The 17,578-nt window shown below is 37.1% G+C and overlaps 2 protein-coding genes across 3 annotated transcripts; both read right to left on the bottom strand.

Annotated features, from left to right (window-relative positions):
* Positions 1-480: 480 nt before the first annotated feature.
* LOC113711793 (thioredoxin-like fold domain-containing protein MRL7L, chloroplastic) lies at positions 481-4,347 on the bottom strand. 2 transcript variants are annotated; one of them, XM_072053110.1, is made up of 6 exons: positions 4,090-4,347; positions 2,937-3,183; positions 2,299-2,816; positions 1,173-1,254; positions 983-1,094; positions 481-896 (listed from the first exon to the last, which is right to left on the bottom strand). In XM_072053110.1, exons 2-6 carry the CDS (start codon positions 3,102-3,104, stop codon positions 802-804), a joined length of 975 nt encoding a protein of 324 aa, XP_071909211.1. In that variant the 5' UTR covers positions 3,105-3,183; positions 4,090-4,347; the 3' UTR covers positions 481-801. The 2 variants fall into 2 exon arrangements, with proteins under 2 accessions (XP_071909211.1, XP_027090835.1); XM_027235034.2 differs by having other exon boundaries at positions 4,083-4,346.
* Positions 4,348-10,527: 6,180 nt separating this feature from the next.
* On the bottom strand, positions 10,528-12,955 carry LOC113711713 (tyrosine--tRNA ligase, chloroplastic/mitochondrial-like). Its single transcript, XM_027234923.2, has 2 exons — positions 12,824-12,955; positions 10,528-12,308 (listed from the first exon to the last, which is right to left on the bottom strand). Exon 2 carries the CDS (start codon positions 12,292-12,294, stop codon positions 10,717-10,719), a length of 1,578 nt encoding a protein of 525 aa, XP_027090724.1. The 5' UTR covers positions 12,295-12,308; positions 12,824-12,955; the 3' UTR covers positions 10,528-10,716.
* Positions 12,956-17,578: the final 4,623 nt, after the last annotated feature.

Raw genomic sequence — 17,578 nt, 5'->3', positions numbered from 1 at the left:
GGACTTATCTTGTTTCTCTGCACGATAAAAGGCTTGACACACCTCATATATGCGAGAAATATTCCCTTTACCAGAATACAAAAATTCTAAATACTCCATTAACTCCTTAACAAATTCACAGTGATTAATTAAGCTAATTACCTCACTGTCAATAGAATTCCGTATTTGCAGGAACAATCTAGCATCTTCCCTTAGCCATGTTTGTCTTGAACCATCTTTTGGAGGATCATCAGTCAGATGATTGTCTTTATCAATGCTTCGCAGATAAAGACGAACTGTTTTGCTCCAATCAAGATAGTTAGAATTATTGAGTTTGTGGTCCGTGATCTTGGACATCACAGGAACCACATCAGACGTAACGACAGATTTCGTTTCTGCCATGGGTTTAGAATTAACAGAAACAAACAAAAGAGGACAGATCTGAACTCTTTAAAACAAGAGTGAAGAATAGAACACAGATATGTCCTACACAGAACCAGATGAACCGAATGATGACTAATGAATTTTCTGGCAGCGGACAGAGACCCTAACCTTGATGGTAGGGCTCTGATACCATGAAAACTAAGACAAAGGGAGAGAAAATACTCTTCTACATATCTTTGGACTACACAATATACATATATATATACACAAGTGTAACCTAATTTGAATCCTAAAATCATGCTAATCTAAATCAATCTACTACCTAATTAATATATGATACTATAATCATATGATACCTAATTAATACATGATACTATAATCATATCTTTCCTAATATTTACAATATCAAATCTTTCCATAATATCAGATCACATATCTTCAACAGTTCTTAATGCCACTAAGACAGGGTGGCATTGCTGCTCCAAAGTAAAAGAATGCCATCATTCTTGGCAACTCATCTGCCGTTCGAATTGCTGAAGAAGCAAAAGGAAATAAAGTTAAATCACAATGATAGTTTCTTTTGAAGGCAATCATGAACTTCTTAACACATGAACTTTACCTTTCTCGCGATGTAAGATTTTCCCTGCTTTAATAAATATGAGCTCTGGGAAAACAGAGACTTGTAGAGCAGAGACCAAACCAAGCTCGTTAACACCATCAATTGCTACACACTATTTTGAAATACACGTATCAATATGCCGAACATGGTAAACTACCAAATAACCTAATAACTCAAAGCCTTCACTTACTCTTGGAGATGGTAGCCTGCAGTTCCATATGATATGCACAGCGTTCTCCAATTCATTCCTAATCTTTTCATTTTCCTTTGGTCTGCATAGATCATAAAGCTATGAGGAATAATGAAGAAGTCCTTACAGAAGCAACCAATTATAGATCTTTTAAAATTCTTTCCTTTGGATTGCATTCTTGAGGATTTTTTCTGAAAAATCAGCACTTTCTCGTGGATGAAAAGATGGTCGGCAAACTATAATGGGCATTGTAAAACGTGTTAGCAAAATGCTCCAAAAAATGTTTTGTCAATGACTATTTTGCTCAATATAACCCAGCTCAGAAAAAGTAGCTGCAAAGGGTGTCAGCAAAAGCCTTCCATCTGCATTTTCATATTACTATATTTTTCCAGATAACAGCTCTGCAAATATATATGTAGACAAATGCCACAAAGTTATCCAAAACCCAGAAAATTAGGATCAACAAGCAAGGGGAAGAGCACAAGAGGGGAGGTAGAGGATCATATCAATTCTTTCAAAATTTTGCTGTTCAGTAACTTTGCCAAGTCAAGCAACCAAGCATGCCTATGTAGGTGAATCAAATCAAATAATGCCAATTGCAATCAGTAAATTCTTGTTGGCATATTACCAGGACCTCAGTTCTATGTTTGCAAGTTATTCGATGCAAGGTAGAATATATAAGCAAGCCAGAGTTCAAAAACTGATAAGACATAGTCACATAATACTGCGACCTTAAGATCAATCGACAAACACTTAGCTGGCAATAGCCTGCTATAAAGGTCAAAGTAACTCAACAAAGGCTATGCATATGCAATATCAATAGCATTTCTGGACAAACGTTCCTAAATGTTTAACCCAGGGAGGGACATATCACAGCAGAAGAATAAGAACTCAAAGAGATCACCTAGCTAAGAAATTGATAGCCAGAAATTATCCCAAAATGATTCAGGCACAGCAAATAGTCAGGCATCAGCACTAATCTACAACACTAAGCATCATATTAAAAGACAGGCAATTTGAGGTAACTAATCCCAGCAACATTTTAAAAAGAAAAACATGGACATTAAAACCAATTAACTTGCACTAAAAGAGTGCCAATGACAAAAACAAAGTAAAGCAAACAAACCTTTTATAACGGTTATGTACAAGAACAACTAAAGGACTGATGTCCTTGAACACTGCCTCTTCCCATTCTGCAGATGTTATGTCCTTAATTGGACGGATATAATCATCATCTTGCCACACAATTTCATTTTCACTATCATAGTTGTCATCATCATCCTTCTTGACATTTTTAATGGTAATCTTGTTGAAGAATTGACCTAAGCTGAAACCCCAACCATCAGCATCTTCTGGCCAATCGGGGTCATCTTCCTCAACAACAAGAGGATAATCCGCCAAAAGCTTTTGCATCTTTTTTCTACATTCATCAGGATCTACCTCTTCATCAATGGCAGGGTTCGTACTGATCACTTCCCTAATTTTTTTCCTCCATGCCTGCCTCTCTTCATCATCCATATCAAAGGCATCATCAGGTATAGAATTTTCACCAGATTTTTTGCTTCCTTTCTCCCTCCCATCCTCCGCCTCTGATACACCCACTGCTTTAGTAGTCTTTAACCTATATTCTCTGAACCCATGAACCTGATCAAAAACCCCTACCACTAAGACCTCCACAATGATATGAATTGACACACAAATGAATATTATGAAGTAGAAATAGACATTAGACACGGAAGGGAAATGAGAATCAGATGCACGTACCCATGAAGGCGATCTGGATAGGCTGTTCATAGACATCCAGGTTGATGATATAACAGTTTGGTTCTGTTTCTTTCTCCTCATAGAGAGATCACCATAGCATGAAGAAGAATCTTTTCTGCCTTTTATTTTAATAGGTGAGAACCAAGACTGCAGCCTCAATGCATCCATTTGTTGTAACCACGACTGCCTTTTATCTTAGTAGCTGAAGAACAACCTTTACTGCAAGGTCCTCTAATTGCAACCAGTGCTGCAAAATAACAGTGAAAACTTTTTCAACTTGAGTAGCAGCAATAGTGGCCTCAATAGACAAGAAAAGACGCGTGTGCAATACAAATGCAGAAAAGAACCCAAAACAAATCCAATCTCAATATCCACGTAAAGGTAGAAGCTTTACTCCTAAATTACAATGGCAAATGTCAATGGTTAAACAGGCTATCTTATCTTTATTCCACGGAAACACAGTTAGCAATTCCTTCTTTCCAGTCTTCCAGGAAAAAAAACGAAAATAAGAATATATTTCACGAAACTTTTCGTCTGTACTTGACTTTGTGCGATCGCGTTCTTCTCAACCATCAGGGCAGAAGCATGAGATAAAGAAAGTATGATATATGAAAGGGCAGGACACTAAAAGATCCTTCGGAAAAAAAAAATCAGAATTTAGCAAACACCAACAGCAGTGGAGTGCTGAAAAATGAGATTCGAGCTAAATACACACTACTCATTCAACAGCCAACCCAGCAGCCTCAGAATGTGGAATTAACAAACAAAGCCCCATAGAGCAACCCCTTCCTTTGTAGCAGAAAAATGGAAATGTGCAATTTTCCAATGATTAAAAGAAAAGAAAAGGACAAATAGATAACAATAGAGAAGCTTTAAATTACAATTACATGAGAAGATGTCTCAACGTTATCTCCATAGGAAAACTCCCACAACCCCTCACTCCCCAGTGGAAAAGATGCTGTCCACTTTTCAATTGAAATCACAGAGAAAGATTCAAACTTTGATTTGGGGAAAAAAAAAACGAAAAAAGGCAACATGCAGCAGGGAGGACTCGCATATATTTGTACTACTACTAACTCCCGATGGCATAGAAGGTACAAAAGTTTAGTAGTAACCAAGAAAGGGATTTGAAGGCGGGCTTCTTACCACTTACAATAGTATTTTGTTTTGGTACTGTGAAAAGCTTGAATCCAGAGAAGGAGAGATACAGAGGTGGAGTGCTGAAGTTCTTTGCTTTGCGGATGGAAACCGGTCTCCTCAATTCTTTCTTAGTTCTTCTTGCTGGTATTTAGTATTACGGACTACAAAAGATAGCAAACTTGGTATCCTGCTAATGTTTTCTACTCTAGCAGTGGCATGGCGAATTTCTGGAGCAAGGGATGATACAATAATAGGGATAATTTCAGAAACCGCCCGTGTGAACTTTTATAGCTGTTGCACTTGCACGACACACTTCAAAGTATGTTTATAGGTAATTTGCATCCAAAATCCACTGAAAAGTAACTAATTTTTATGTATCGTTCACTTTATCACTGAAATGATAACTGTATTCTCAAATAATAATTGAACAGATAAAAGCATCCTTCATGTCCGATTGGCCATTGTGTTGCATAGAGTGGGATGTGATGGTCCATAAAGTATCTAAATAATTTTGGAATATGATGTATGTAAAAAAAAACTATTGTTTGGAATATTATTTATATATCAATTATTTTTGGTACTTTTTTCTTTACTCTTTACCTTGTTCCATTTTACATTTTTCTTATTCTTTTCTGTCTTGTGTGACTAGTTATTTCAATTTTTTACTATCATTATTTATCTATTATTTTTAATGAACTTCAACTTATTCTCTTTTCATCTCTTTTTTATGTTCAGTTATTACTAGTAATAATAATTGCAAATATATGTTAGTTATGTGCAAAGCATATTTTGTATAGTATTCAAATTATTTAGATACATCAAAAACAAATGAGCCCATAATAAATCTAATTATTAATAGTAAAGTGACAAATAATAAGATTAAAATAAAAAAGAAAATATTAGTAGTAGTATATTATTGGTTAATGACTTTTTTTTAGAAATTTTTTACTCATTTGAGAAGATAAAATTTTCGTACTTTTTGTTTTCTTTTTGGATAACAAAATTATTTCGAATAATATTTTACTTGCATCACAAATACAATTTGCAATCAACTTTTTATCTTTCGAACCATCTTTTTTTTTTTTTTTTTTTTTTTTTTTGCATAGATCACATCCCAAAAAATACTACATTAGTTATTCCAATTAATTTTCTTCTTGAATTGTGAATAGTCCATGAAGTGCATAGAGGTGCCATTCTTCCACACCTGCATCTTGAGTTGAAGTTTGTTGCTTCATATGCATCGCTTGAGCTGCAATTATTAGGACTATGCTCAATGTAGAAATTGTGCAGCATTTGTGAAAAAGAGGAAATAAAAGGGGAAAAACTATGATGAAAATGATAATAAATGAGTAGAATGAACAAGTAACGATAGCTGGAGATAGCCATTTATATTTGTTTGAAAGGATGACAATTATATCAAGAAATTTCAATGGACAGAGCTTGCAAGACACGCGCTTTGTATGGTCATGAAATCTGTGAACGATAGTTTTCTTAGGGTGCAAAGTGCCTATAAACATACTTTGGAGTATATTGTGCAACAGCTATAAAAGTTCATGAGAATTTTCTATATTTAATCCCATATAATAATATCTAGGGATGGCAACAGGGGCGCGTACCCGCGCTCATCCCGGGGGAAGTAATAGGGCGGGATGAGGGGAATTTTTTTCCCTCGTTTTAACCCCATCATGAAACATCAAGCACAAAGAAAAGAATTAATCCCTGAAGTCATCATCGGGGCAAGCATATCCACCACCCTTGCAAGTCTAGACGGGCAATAAATTAATCCCGCTCTACCCAATGCTTGTGTAGACCAATTTTCAGTAACGAGACAAAATTTTCCCTATTTTGTGGAAGTAAAAGATATGACAAATTAATGGTCCTTGTATGAACGGTAACTTTTGAACCTAATACTACGCATATAGACTTAATTATAGGCACAAAGATTGAGAAATCAACTTGACGAAAAGAGCCATACTCATGGAAGCGGACAAAACAATTTTAGACCAAACATCCGATCCCATCTTTCAGCGAATTCAACGAGCCTCCGTTCACAAAACAAGCAAGAGAGGAATACATGAATGTGGGTTGGATCCTCATAACTAGGCTGGTTATAGACAAAGCTTTCTAACCAAATTCTGGTAGCAGCAAAGTTGCCGTCGCAAGCCAGTGTTTGATCACATATGCTTCCACAGCAGTTTCAAATCCGGGGCAGTGGGCAGTAGACAGTAAATACCCTCCAGCATGCAACCCCCCCTCTCCTGTCATTTTCTTGTTCAATGAATAGCTAGAATGCCTCCATTTTACCTGCCCTTGAGCTCATCCATTCTCCCTTACAGGTGAATTGCAAAGGAGATCTTGGGTCAGACAAAATCAACAATTGGTGCAGAGCATCTCCAGAAATTGTCAACAACCAATGGGCATGAAAAGAAAGTGTCCATCCATAAAATAAGGAAAGGTGGTCCAAAGTTCAATCAGTCAGATCTAAGAATCTAATGAATAATAGGCCGCGTGTTAGACCTATAATTCGCGAAGTGCAGCCACATCGTCGGGCACTAAATTTGGTAAAGTTTCAACCGTGCTCCTTCACCACCGATTTGTTACGTTTTATCTTTGAACTTAGTCTGCCACAACCTTAAAAACAAGGGAAGTTCCGTGTTCAAAAAATGACAATAAATTTAACAGAAGAACTCCAAAAGATAATGGCAACCATCTTTGAGCTATAGTTAATAAATGGACCAAATGAATTTGAGTCAAAGGGGCAAACTAAACCTTGGCAAAGGTAACCAACCAAAGGATAGTTTGCCTTTTTAGATTAGCATTAAGAAAATGCTTGGAGGAGACACCACACTTAGTCACAATTCGACCATTTGATCACATCTCTAAAAGAAGATAGCAGGACTAGAATACAGTTTGTTCTTCACTTTTAGGAAACCCCTTTTGAAATAACACTGCACAAATAGCAGTCAATCGTGTACTTTTTCTAGTTTGGCCTTGAAGAAGCTGACTACAAGTGCATGTGGATATACATGAGAATTGTGCAGGTAAGTGCAATAGGAATTGGGACCCAGAAGTGAAGAACAAATTATGATGGAGGGAGCAAGTGTCTGAATACAAAGAAATACTCCAACGATCATCCTTTTTTAAGGCCACATACTCAAAGCTGACAAAGTAACCAAGACCACTTGTCCTTCACTTATTTTTGTGTTCCAAAAACAGAAATCCATTATTCAGCAGAAAAACAATAAAAAAAGAGAAAAAATCTCATATACATTCAAATCAATGTACTTTATTTTGCTTTCCTGGTACTCCTCATAACACCCGTATAGAGACCTGAAACAACATTAGTATCAGATATATCCACTTGCCGACTGAACTGAAAATTCAGATAAGAATCAACAGCACTCATTAGATTTGATTGATGAAGTTACAATATGCATAATCACTCCCAAAGTTTATAGCTTCTCTTCCACAAGCTTCGAGATTGTAGATCCAACCCCCCCTCTCTCTCTCTCTCTCTCTCTCTCTTTAAGTTGCCACTATCCTACACTTTCAAGGTTTGACTGTGATCCGACCACGATGACTGAAGTGCACAGATCAAAATAAGAGATGGAGACATGAAACTGTAAGTAGTAGTAGGTCGTCAACTTCTTATGCATTATAATCCTTCCTTGTTATGTTAAATTAAGCACACACATGCGGTACACTAAGTGTATTCTCCTTCATGCTTTCTGATCTACACGCTTAATTACAAACTCAAAGGCCAGCTTTACACCAGGAAAATGTTGTCATAGAAAAGCTAAATTGAAGAAAGACTAAGTCTTGACACAGTTAACAAAACAGCCCAAAGAAACTTCAGACCCATAGGAACCTTGTGACCATCAGTTTCAAAGAAAAAAAAAAATCATCAGTTTTCAATAAGGTTGCCCAAGCCGGTTGGTCCTTGATATGAACAAAAAGGGCCCATAGAACATTGCTGGTAATATGGCAGGGAAAAGGTGTCAGTTTGCAAGGACAAGCAAGAGTGCAAGAATAGCAGAGTAGTTAATAATGAAGGGGTATGCACAATTGATGATGATGCTGATTGATGGAATGATAACATACGCAAATAAATGATGAAAGTTGATCGCTGGGAGATATGTGGCACCTCTATTAGCAGCAGGAAATAAAGAAAAGAAAGCGCAAGAAAGCAGAGCAGCAATCAACTCCTGTTGTGAAATAAAACAAGCACAACAACCATCAATGTTAACCAGAAATGCAAATTGTAAAGTAGGAGCAGAAGAAAAGAAGTTTCCATGAATCAAAATGCCTAGAGAAAGAACAATCAATCCAAAATTGAACAGAATAAACGCATTCTGGCATTTAATTGGTTAAAGTAGCAACATTTGGTGCTATACTAATCGTAGGAACAAACGGCCAATAGAAACAAGCATAAAAAGAAGTCCGTAAAGAGTGAAGGAATTTGCTTCTTATTCTTACTTGAGAGAGAAGCACAAGGCCAGGCTGCTGGGAGTCCAACAAGCGGAGGCAAGTTGTATTACTATCAAGGGGCTGCTGCTGCTGGCGCCGATAGTGGGTCTCATTTTTAGTTGAAATATTAAGGACCAATTTAGCACACATGCTAAATATTGAGAACTAAACTTGCATTTCTCCTATAGTCGAAGTAGGACAACTAAGCAATGAGCATGGGTACGATTTGCAATTTGGTACCAACAATTTTCCATAGTTTGGCAATTGCCAGGATAAGTTTTACCTTGACCAGTACTAATTTTACCCTTTTAAGTGTGTTGCTGCATGCAAGTTTTGTAAAACAGTGCAGAAATCAACTCCTGTTGTCGTATAAAACAAACAAACAGATGTAAATGGTAAAGCAGGAGCAGAACAAAAGAAGTTTTCATGAATCAATGCATTGTCAAAGAACAGTATGTAATCAAATGGAGTAGCTGTATTCTCACACATAATTGATTAAACCGTCTATAAGTGCTTATAAACTAGTACTAGGTACAAATAATTAATAGTAGTAAGTATTAATAGTACTCCATAAAGAGTTGACATTCTTACTTGAGAGTGTCTAACAAGCAGAGGCAACAGTAGGCATACTCTTAAGCAGCTGCTGCTGCTGCTGCTGATAGTTGGTCTCCAAAAGGGACCGCAAATTCAAGAGCAAATCAGCCATCGTTGGAAGACCTAGTCAAACCACCTCACACTTTCTTTTTTTTTTTTTTGGGGAGGAGGGGGGGGGGGGGGGCTTGAGGTGTCTTAAGTCCAGACATAGTAGACATATCGGGAAAGATTTGTAGTAACATTTCAGACCATTAAGCTTTTTTGTTTCTTGCTATCAATACTAGGAAATATGTCTTCAGAGGAATTATAAGAACTTTTTTGAAGCATGTTAATTTAGCATTCGAACCTTTACCATTGAAGAACTAGCAACTAATATTCATAACAAATTTTTATCCTTCAACTGAGAATCAGCTGACTCACATCATTTCAACAATCATCCGGGAGCATAAATTCAGATAATAACTAAAAGAAACTTGCTTCTCTGTTCCCACCAAATGATGCTGCCAAAATAGGGCACCAATCTTTTGTCCTTAAAGGGAGTGGAGAATATTGAATGTTTACCATTACATGACACATATTGTACCATCAAGAATGAAAACTTCTATTTGTTTTATGTCATTTAAACAGACAAACCAACAAGACAAGCCAAAGCCATTGCTATGCGGGGCAAATTGGTAGGTAAAGGGGATTTACAGCAGTTCCATACCTTCCCACAACCCCCAAATTCTCAATAGCTTTCAAAATCAAAACTTCCCTTTGACAACAAAAGCTAATGTAGCCCAAAACAAATTAAAAATTTCTCCGCAGCTTGGGAAAGTTTAGGTTTGTATAAGTTGAATTATCAAGTCACCCCTTCTGAAGAACTGCAAGGCATGGCTATAGATTTTAACTCCTTTACCCAGCACATGCTTCGTTCCATCTCTTATTATCTTTGAGAATATTTGCTGTAGAAAAGAGGTATTCTGTGATCGACATCAGTCTCCACTGAATTAAACAATTTAGTGTAGTGAACCAAGAAGTCCAGAAAGTTGCAAATTTTATTAACAATAGATGATATATTATACATTATGAAGTATAATTTTTTTTTCCAGAAACGATAAGATATATATATATATTGATCAGGTAAAAGTGTACAATTGTTGGGCAACGGCCCAAATTTCGCTTTACAAAAATGTACCTAACACTGAGGATTATCCCATTCCTCATCTTGAGCTATGCTTAGTGCATAATTACAGACTATGTTGATTCTATATCTATTTTCTTGAGATAACAAACAAAATGAGAATTTCAAAAACAAGAGACTTAAGCGATCTCAGTAGTTGAGAATGCCTTCGAAAGGTACTTCCACTATAAATGATTAATAGTGAAAAAATTCAGATCAGAGTGAAGCTGCTGAAATGATAAGTAATATCTATAATAGAATACAATAATCACGGAAAAGAGGAACAAAAGATATTCCAAATAGCATTAACTCCACCAAAATCTAAGTCCATATGTTTAATCTAGACAAATCCAAAACTTGCAATGATGAACGTTCTGCGATGTAAAATAAATGAAAAATAATCCAAGGCAAAGGCAATCAAGAAACTCTTACAACCATCTTATTCTTCTTTCCAGCAGATAAAAGGATAACTTTTCCGTCTATAATATCATTTGCCTCAATCTTTTTCGCCTCACTGTCAACCCTACCGTTGTTCAGATAAAGCCCTCCTTGCTTGAGTAGACGCCGTGCTGTTGATTTACTCTCAAGCAATCCACTTGAAACGGAGAGATCCAACAGAGACAGACTCAGGACCTGATCGTAAGGCAGCGAACAAGAAGGAACATCCTCTCCAATCCCCTCAATGGTTTTAGCATCCAACTTGGTAGCTGCCCCAGGCCTCAGAGCCTCAGTGGCCTTGAGAGCCTCGTCCAGACCCTCTTGGCCATGTACAAAGCGAGTAACCTCCTCAGCCAGCCTACGCTGGGCAGTGTTGGGAACATAGCCGGGGGTATCCATGTCCCTTTCCAGCCGTGCAATCTCCTCCAAGCTCAAGAAAGTAAGTATCTTGAGGAACCTAACAACATCATCATCAGGAACTGAAAAGAAATACTGGTAAAAGTTATAAGGGGTCAACTTGGAAGGGGAAAGCCAAATGGCACCATCCTCTGATTTTCCAAATTTAGTACCATCACTCTTGAGGAGGAGAGGGAATGTGAGTCCATGGGCTGCCCCTTCAACGCGAAGAATTCTGCGGATAAGGTCAGTCCCGGCAGTGATGTTGCCCCATTGATCGCTGCCACCGATCTGAACAGAGACTCCTTCTTGGCGAAAGAGATGGACAAAGTCGTAGCCCTGCAGGATCTGGTAGGTGAACTCAGTGTAGCTCATGCCCTGATCAGATTCAAGCCTCTTGCGGACGCTTTCCTTGGACATCATGGTGCCCACCCTCGCATACCTCCCAACATCCTTGAGGAAATCCAGCAGCCTAACATCTTTCCACCACTCATAATTATTCAGGATAGAAACAGAATCAGGGATAGGAGCAGCCCTGCTAAGAATGTGGCAAATGGTGGCGGAAATCCCAGAAATGTTCTTATGGAGGGTTTCAAGGTCAAGCTCAGGCCTTTCGGAACTCTTGCCAGAAGGGTCGCCTACGCGGCCGGTGGCTCCCCCAATGAGAGCGACAGCACGATGACCGCAGCGGAGGAACCAAGAGAGGACAATAATGCCAAGGAGATTGCCGAGGTGGAGGCTATCAGCGGTGGGGTCAAAACCACAGTAGACTCGAAGAGGTGCTTGGTTAGGGGCAGAGGAGGAGCAGACCGACCTGAGACTATCGCTGGTGAGAGATTCCAGCAGGCCTCTCTGTTCAAGAATTTCCACCACATTGGAGGAGGTATTGGCGGCGTGTGAGCGTGGAAGTTGGGAAGCAACAGCTGCTGCTTCTTGTGAAAGCAAAGAAGAAGTAGAATAAGAAGCGAAGTGGTATCGGTATGGAAATGGTGCAAAAGCTCGGAGTCCTTTGAGAAGAAGACAAGAGCAGGAGGAGGTGGAGGGGGAAGAAGGCAACCTGTTTAGTCTGAACAAGGCGACCGCCCCAGCCCCAACAGCAGCAGCAGCAGCCGAAGCCGCCACAGACATCTCTTCTGCTGCTAGATATATATAAAAGGGCATGAAACTAAAAGATCCTTTTGAAAAAAAATCAGAATTTAGCAAACGCCAACAGCAGTGGAGTGCTGAAAAATGGGATACCAGCTAAATACAGACTACTTATTTCAACAGCCAACCCAAGAGCCTCAAAATGTGGAATTAACAAACAAAGCCCCATAGAGCAACCCCTTCCTTTGTAGCAGAAAAATGGAAATGTGCAATTCTCCAAGGATTAAAAGAAAAGAAAAGGACAAATAGATAACAATAGAGAAGCTTTAAATTACAATTACATGAGAAGATGTCTCAAGGTTATCTCCATAGGAAAACTCCCACAACCCCTCACTCCCCAGTGGAAAAGATGCTGTCCACTTTTCAATTGAAATCACAGAGAAAGATTCAAACTTTGATTTGGGGAAAAAAAAAACGAAAAAGGCAACATGCAGCAGGGAGGACTTGCATATATTTGTACTACTACTAACTCCAGAAGGACTCACATAGAAGGTACAAAAGTTTAGTGGTAACCAAGAAAGGGATTTGAATGCGGGCTTCTTACCACTTACAATAGTATTTTGTTTTGGTACTGTGAAAAGCTTGAATCCAGAGAAGGAGAGATAGAGAGGTGGAGTGCTGAAGTTCTTTGCTTTGCCGATGGAAACCGGTCTCCTCAATTCTTTCTTAGTTCTTACGGACTACAAAAGACAGCAAACTTGGGGGTTAATTCCACTTTGTCCCCCCAAACTTTGGACGGTTATTCACTTTAGTCCCTAAACTTTAGAATAGGACAAGTAAATCCCTAAACTTATAAATACCTCCCAATTAAGGAAAATTGTTAACAAAATCCTGAATGCCATGGTGGTCGAAGTGTCCCATTTTATAAGAGTTTAGGGATTTAAGTGTCCGATTTTATAAGTTTAGGGAGTTAAGTGTCCAAATTTATAAGTTTTAGTGACTTAAGTGTCCCATTTTGAAGTTTAGGGACTAAAGTGAGTAATCGTCCAAAGTTTGGGGGGATAAAGTGAAATTAACCCGAAAACTTGGTATCCTGCGACTGTTTTCTACTCCAGCACTAGCAGTGGAAAGGCAGGTTTCCGGAGCAAGGATGATACAATAATAGGGATAACAGGGGAGGTTTCTAATAGTTTCACTGCCCCTCCCCTGAGGTTCTAAAAATATTACTAACCTCCCTTAAAACTAATTTTCTTGTAACAATTTAATCCAATTCAAAAAAGCAACAATAAGAAAATAATTTCAGATGTGAGAAGATTTTTTTATGCCAAAATTGCCCCTCAATTATTATACTAGTTACATTAAATATTTGATCTAACTTGTTAATTTACTTATGGGGCCATTACTATACAGGGTCAATAAAATATAGGGTTAATTACATTTACCTCCCCTGAGGTTTGACCATATTACCAATCAATCCTTGTAATTTGTCCAAATAACGGTCTCACCCTTTGAATGATCAAACATTTAACAAAAACCCCCTTAATGGCGAAAATACCCTTATTGAGGCCATGTTGCATTAAAAAAAGAACATATTTTTATTTTATTAACCCTGAAGCAATCCAAAAAAATAGAAAAAAGTTTTTGCTTATTATTTTATAAAAACCATATCTTTGCTTCCATAAATAGTTTTGAATCAATAATTATTTTAAATCTTAAAAATGAATATTAAAAATTAGATAAATTGAAAGAAAAATAAAAAAAGAAGAAATTATTTTAATTCCTAGAGTATGGTTCAAATTGAGGAAAACATGCCTTGTGCTCTCCGCAACATGCCTTGAACCACAAATTCGAACCATACTTGAGGATTTAAAATAATTGCTTCTTTTTTATTTTTCTTTCAATTTATATAATTTTTAATATTCATTTTTAAGATTTAAAATAATTATTGATTCAAAACTATTTATGGAAGTAAAGATGTGATTTTTATAAAATAATAAGCAAAAACTTTTTCTATTTTTTTGGATTACTTGAAGGTTAATAAATAAAAATATATTCTTTTTTTAATGCAATATGGCCTCAATAAGGGCATTTTCGGCATTAAGGGGGTTTTTGTTAAATGTTTGATCATTCAAAGGGTGAGACCGTTATTTGGACAAATTACAGGGATTGATTGGTAATATGGTCAAACCTCAGGGGAGGTAAATGTAATTAACCCTAAAATATATCCATTATTCATACAAAAAATAACAACTTCCAAAATTTAACAAAACATTTTTTTTTCATACCTTAAGATTCTTGCTGTCACCACAATTATAAGAAAATTTAGCTCAACTAAAATCTTTTTATATTTGGTTCCTTTTATTTATCAAGTGCATAAATTGGAAAAAAGATGCCTAATATTGGATCCTCTTTTAGATGCCAAATTAGATTTTTTTTTTAATTTCAAATTATGGGATAGTTAGCACGAGAGCATCTGGCCTACTAAGAGCATTGAAAAAGAAAAAAAAAGGATATAAGTAGGTAAAATAATCCCTGGAATGGGAAAATTACAATAAGCTAATCATTGGAACGGTAAAAAATATTTTCAAACTCGAACTCTCAAAACCACCCCAAACAAAAAAATTGATGTTCATCATGAAACATCAAGCACAAAGAAAGAATTAATCCCCTAAAGTCATTATCAGGGCAAGTTTATCCACCACCCTCTTACAAGTCTAGACATGCATTAAATTAATCCCGCTCTACCCAATGCTTGTGTTTGTGTTAAGGGTGCAAACGAATCGAGTCGAATTGAGTTTTGATCTAATCGAACCGAACCTCTAGTTAATTTTACAAAACTGGAACTCGAGCTCGAGCTCGAGCTCAACGAACTCAAATTTGAGTCGAGCTCGAGGTTAAAAAATAAAAATAATTATTTTATTTTTAAAAAATAAAAAATAATTATTTTATTTTTAAAAAATAAAAAATAATTATTTTATTTTAAAAATAAATAAAATAATAATTTTTCTTAACAAATAATAAAATATTAAGAATATATATGTAATTTTACTATTAAAATAAAAAATAAAAGATACATACATATAATCGAACTCGCGAGCCAACGATCTTAATGTTTTTGAGCTCAAGCTCGACTCGAGCTTGATATTGACCGAGCTCGAGTCGAGCTCGTATTCGAGGCGCTCGCAATCCAATTCGTGAACAGCCCTAGTTTGTGTAGACCAATTTTCAGTAATGAGAATTTTTTTCCCCTATTTTATTTTGTGGAAGTAAAAGATATGTCAAATTAATGGTCCTTGTATGAATGGTAACTTTTGAACCTCATCCTAACGTGTATAGACTTAATTATAGGTACAAAAGGAGACGTACCAAACAGCTGATCCTATCTTTCAGCGAATTCTACGAGCCTCCGTTCACTAAACAAGAAAGAAAGGTATTACATGAATGCGGGTTAGATCCTCATAACTAGGTTGGTTATGGACAAAGCTTTCTAACCAACAAATTCTGATAGCAGCAGAGTTGCTGTCGCAAGCCAGAGTTTGATCGCATATGCTTCCACAGCAGTTTCAAATCCGGGGCAGTGGGCAGCAGATAGTAAATACCCTCCATCTCCGTGCATGCAACCCCCCCTCTCCTGTCATTTTCTTGTTCAATGAATAGCTAGAATGCCTTCATTTTACCTGCCCTTGAGCTCATCCATTCTCCCTTACAGGTGAATTGCAAAGGAGATCTTGGGTCAGACAAAATCAACCATTGGCGCAGAGCAACTCCAGATGCACTTCTTTTTTGTCACTAACGAACAATAAAATGTCCCTCAGATACACAGACCACGCACCCCTATAGGGAAAAATTATGCCGAGTATTCTATATTTCCACAGTGCAACTAACAGTGAAAGCATTTACACTATGCTAGTCTTCCATAGTGAATCAAATATGAGCCGCACCAAGCCAAGAAAGTGCCCACCAAAGAAGAAATTTTGGTCAATGCTCAGTAAATCTCATGAAGATTGAGGTGATGCCCAACAGCTCATGCATCATTGGAATCTACCAAGGGAAGGAGCCAACTGAAAAAGCCAACTCTGGCTTCACCTTTTAATCTCTTGGATCCGTACTCAACCATCATATTCCAAAGTTCTCCAACAGTCCACTCATGGGATATAATCCAGCGAGTCACCTAAAAGAGAAATTGTCAACAACCAATGGGCATGAAAAGAAAGTGTCCATCCATAAAATAATGAAAGGTGGTCCAAAGTTCAATCAGTCAGATCTAAGAATCTAATGAATAATAGGCCGCGTGTTAGACCTATAATTCGCAAAGTGCAGGAGACACAGTATCCAGCAGCATAAACAATTGACAAGAAATTATTTCAGTATTTGAAATGCAACAGCCACATCATCGAGCACTAAATTTGGTAAAGTTTCAACCGTGCTCCTTCACCACCGATTTGTTACTTTTTGAATTTGAACTTAGTCTGCCACAACCTTAAAAACAAGGGAAGTTCCTTGTTCAAGAAATGATAATAAATTTAACAGAAGAACTCCAAAAGATAATGGCAACCATCTTTGAGCTATAGTTAATAAATGGACCAAATGAATTTGAGTCAAAGGGGCAAACTAAACCTTGGCAAAGGTAACCAACCAAAGGATAGTTTGCCTTTTAAGATTAGCATTAAGAAAATGCTTGGAGGAGACACCACACTTAGTCACAATTTGACCATTTGATCACATCTCTAAAAGAAGATTGCAGGACTAGAATACAGTTTGTTCTTCACTTTTAGGAAACCCCTTTCGAAATAACAATGCACAAATAGTGGTCAATCGTGTACTTTTTATAGCTTGGCCTTGAAGAAGCTGACTACAAGTGCATGTGGATATACATGAGAATTGTGCAGGTAAGTGCAATAGGAATTGGGACCCAGAAGTGAAGAACAAATTATGATGGAGGGGGTAAGTGTCTGAATACAAAGAAATACTCCAAAGATCATCCTTTTTTAAGGCCACATACTTAAAGCTGACAAAGTAACCAAGACCACTTGTCCTTTACTTATTTTGGTGCTCCTAAAACAGAAATCCATTATTCAGCAGAAAAACAATAAAAAAAAAAGAGAAAAAATCTCATATACATTCAAATCAATACGTTAAACATCATTTACAGCTGGCAGAAGTTAAGTACCTGATCTAGCACCTCCAATGTCTCCAAACCAAATGTGTGGTACAAGATGAAAGGTCTTAATGCCTGGAACATAGGACAATATCAGAAAAATCATAGAAGAACTGAAAGGAGAAGACTAAATAAAACCAGTTGATAACAAAATGCACGAAATCTATGAACTGATGTCTTCGGAAAGAGAAAGAATGTCCA

This window comes from Coffea arabica, chromosome 1e (genome assembly GCF_036785885.1).
Source record: "Coffea arabica cultivar ET-39 chromosome 1e, Coffea Arabica ET-39 HiFi, whole genome shotgun sequence".
Taxonomy (NCBI): domain Eukaryota; kingdom Viridiplantae; phylum Streptophyta; class Magnoliopsida; order Gentianales; family Rubiaceae; genus Coffea; species Coffea arabica.
This window is presented reverse-complemented; position numbering and strand designations above follow the sequence as displayed.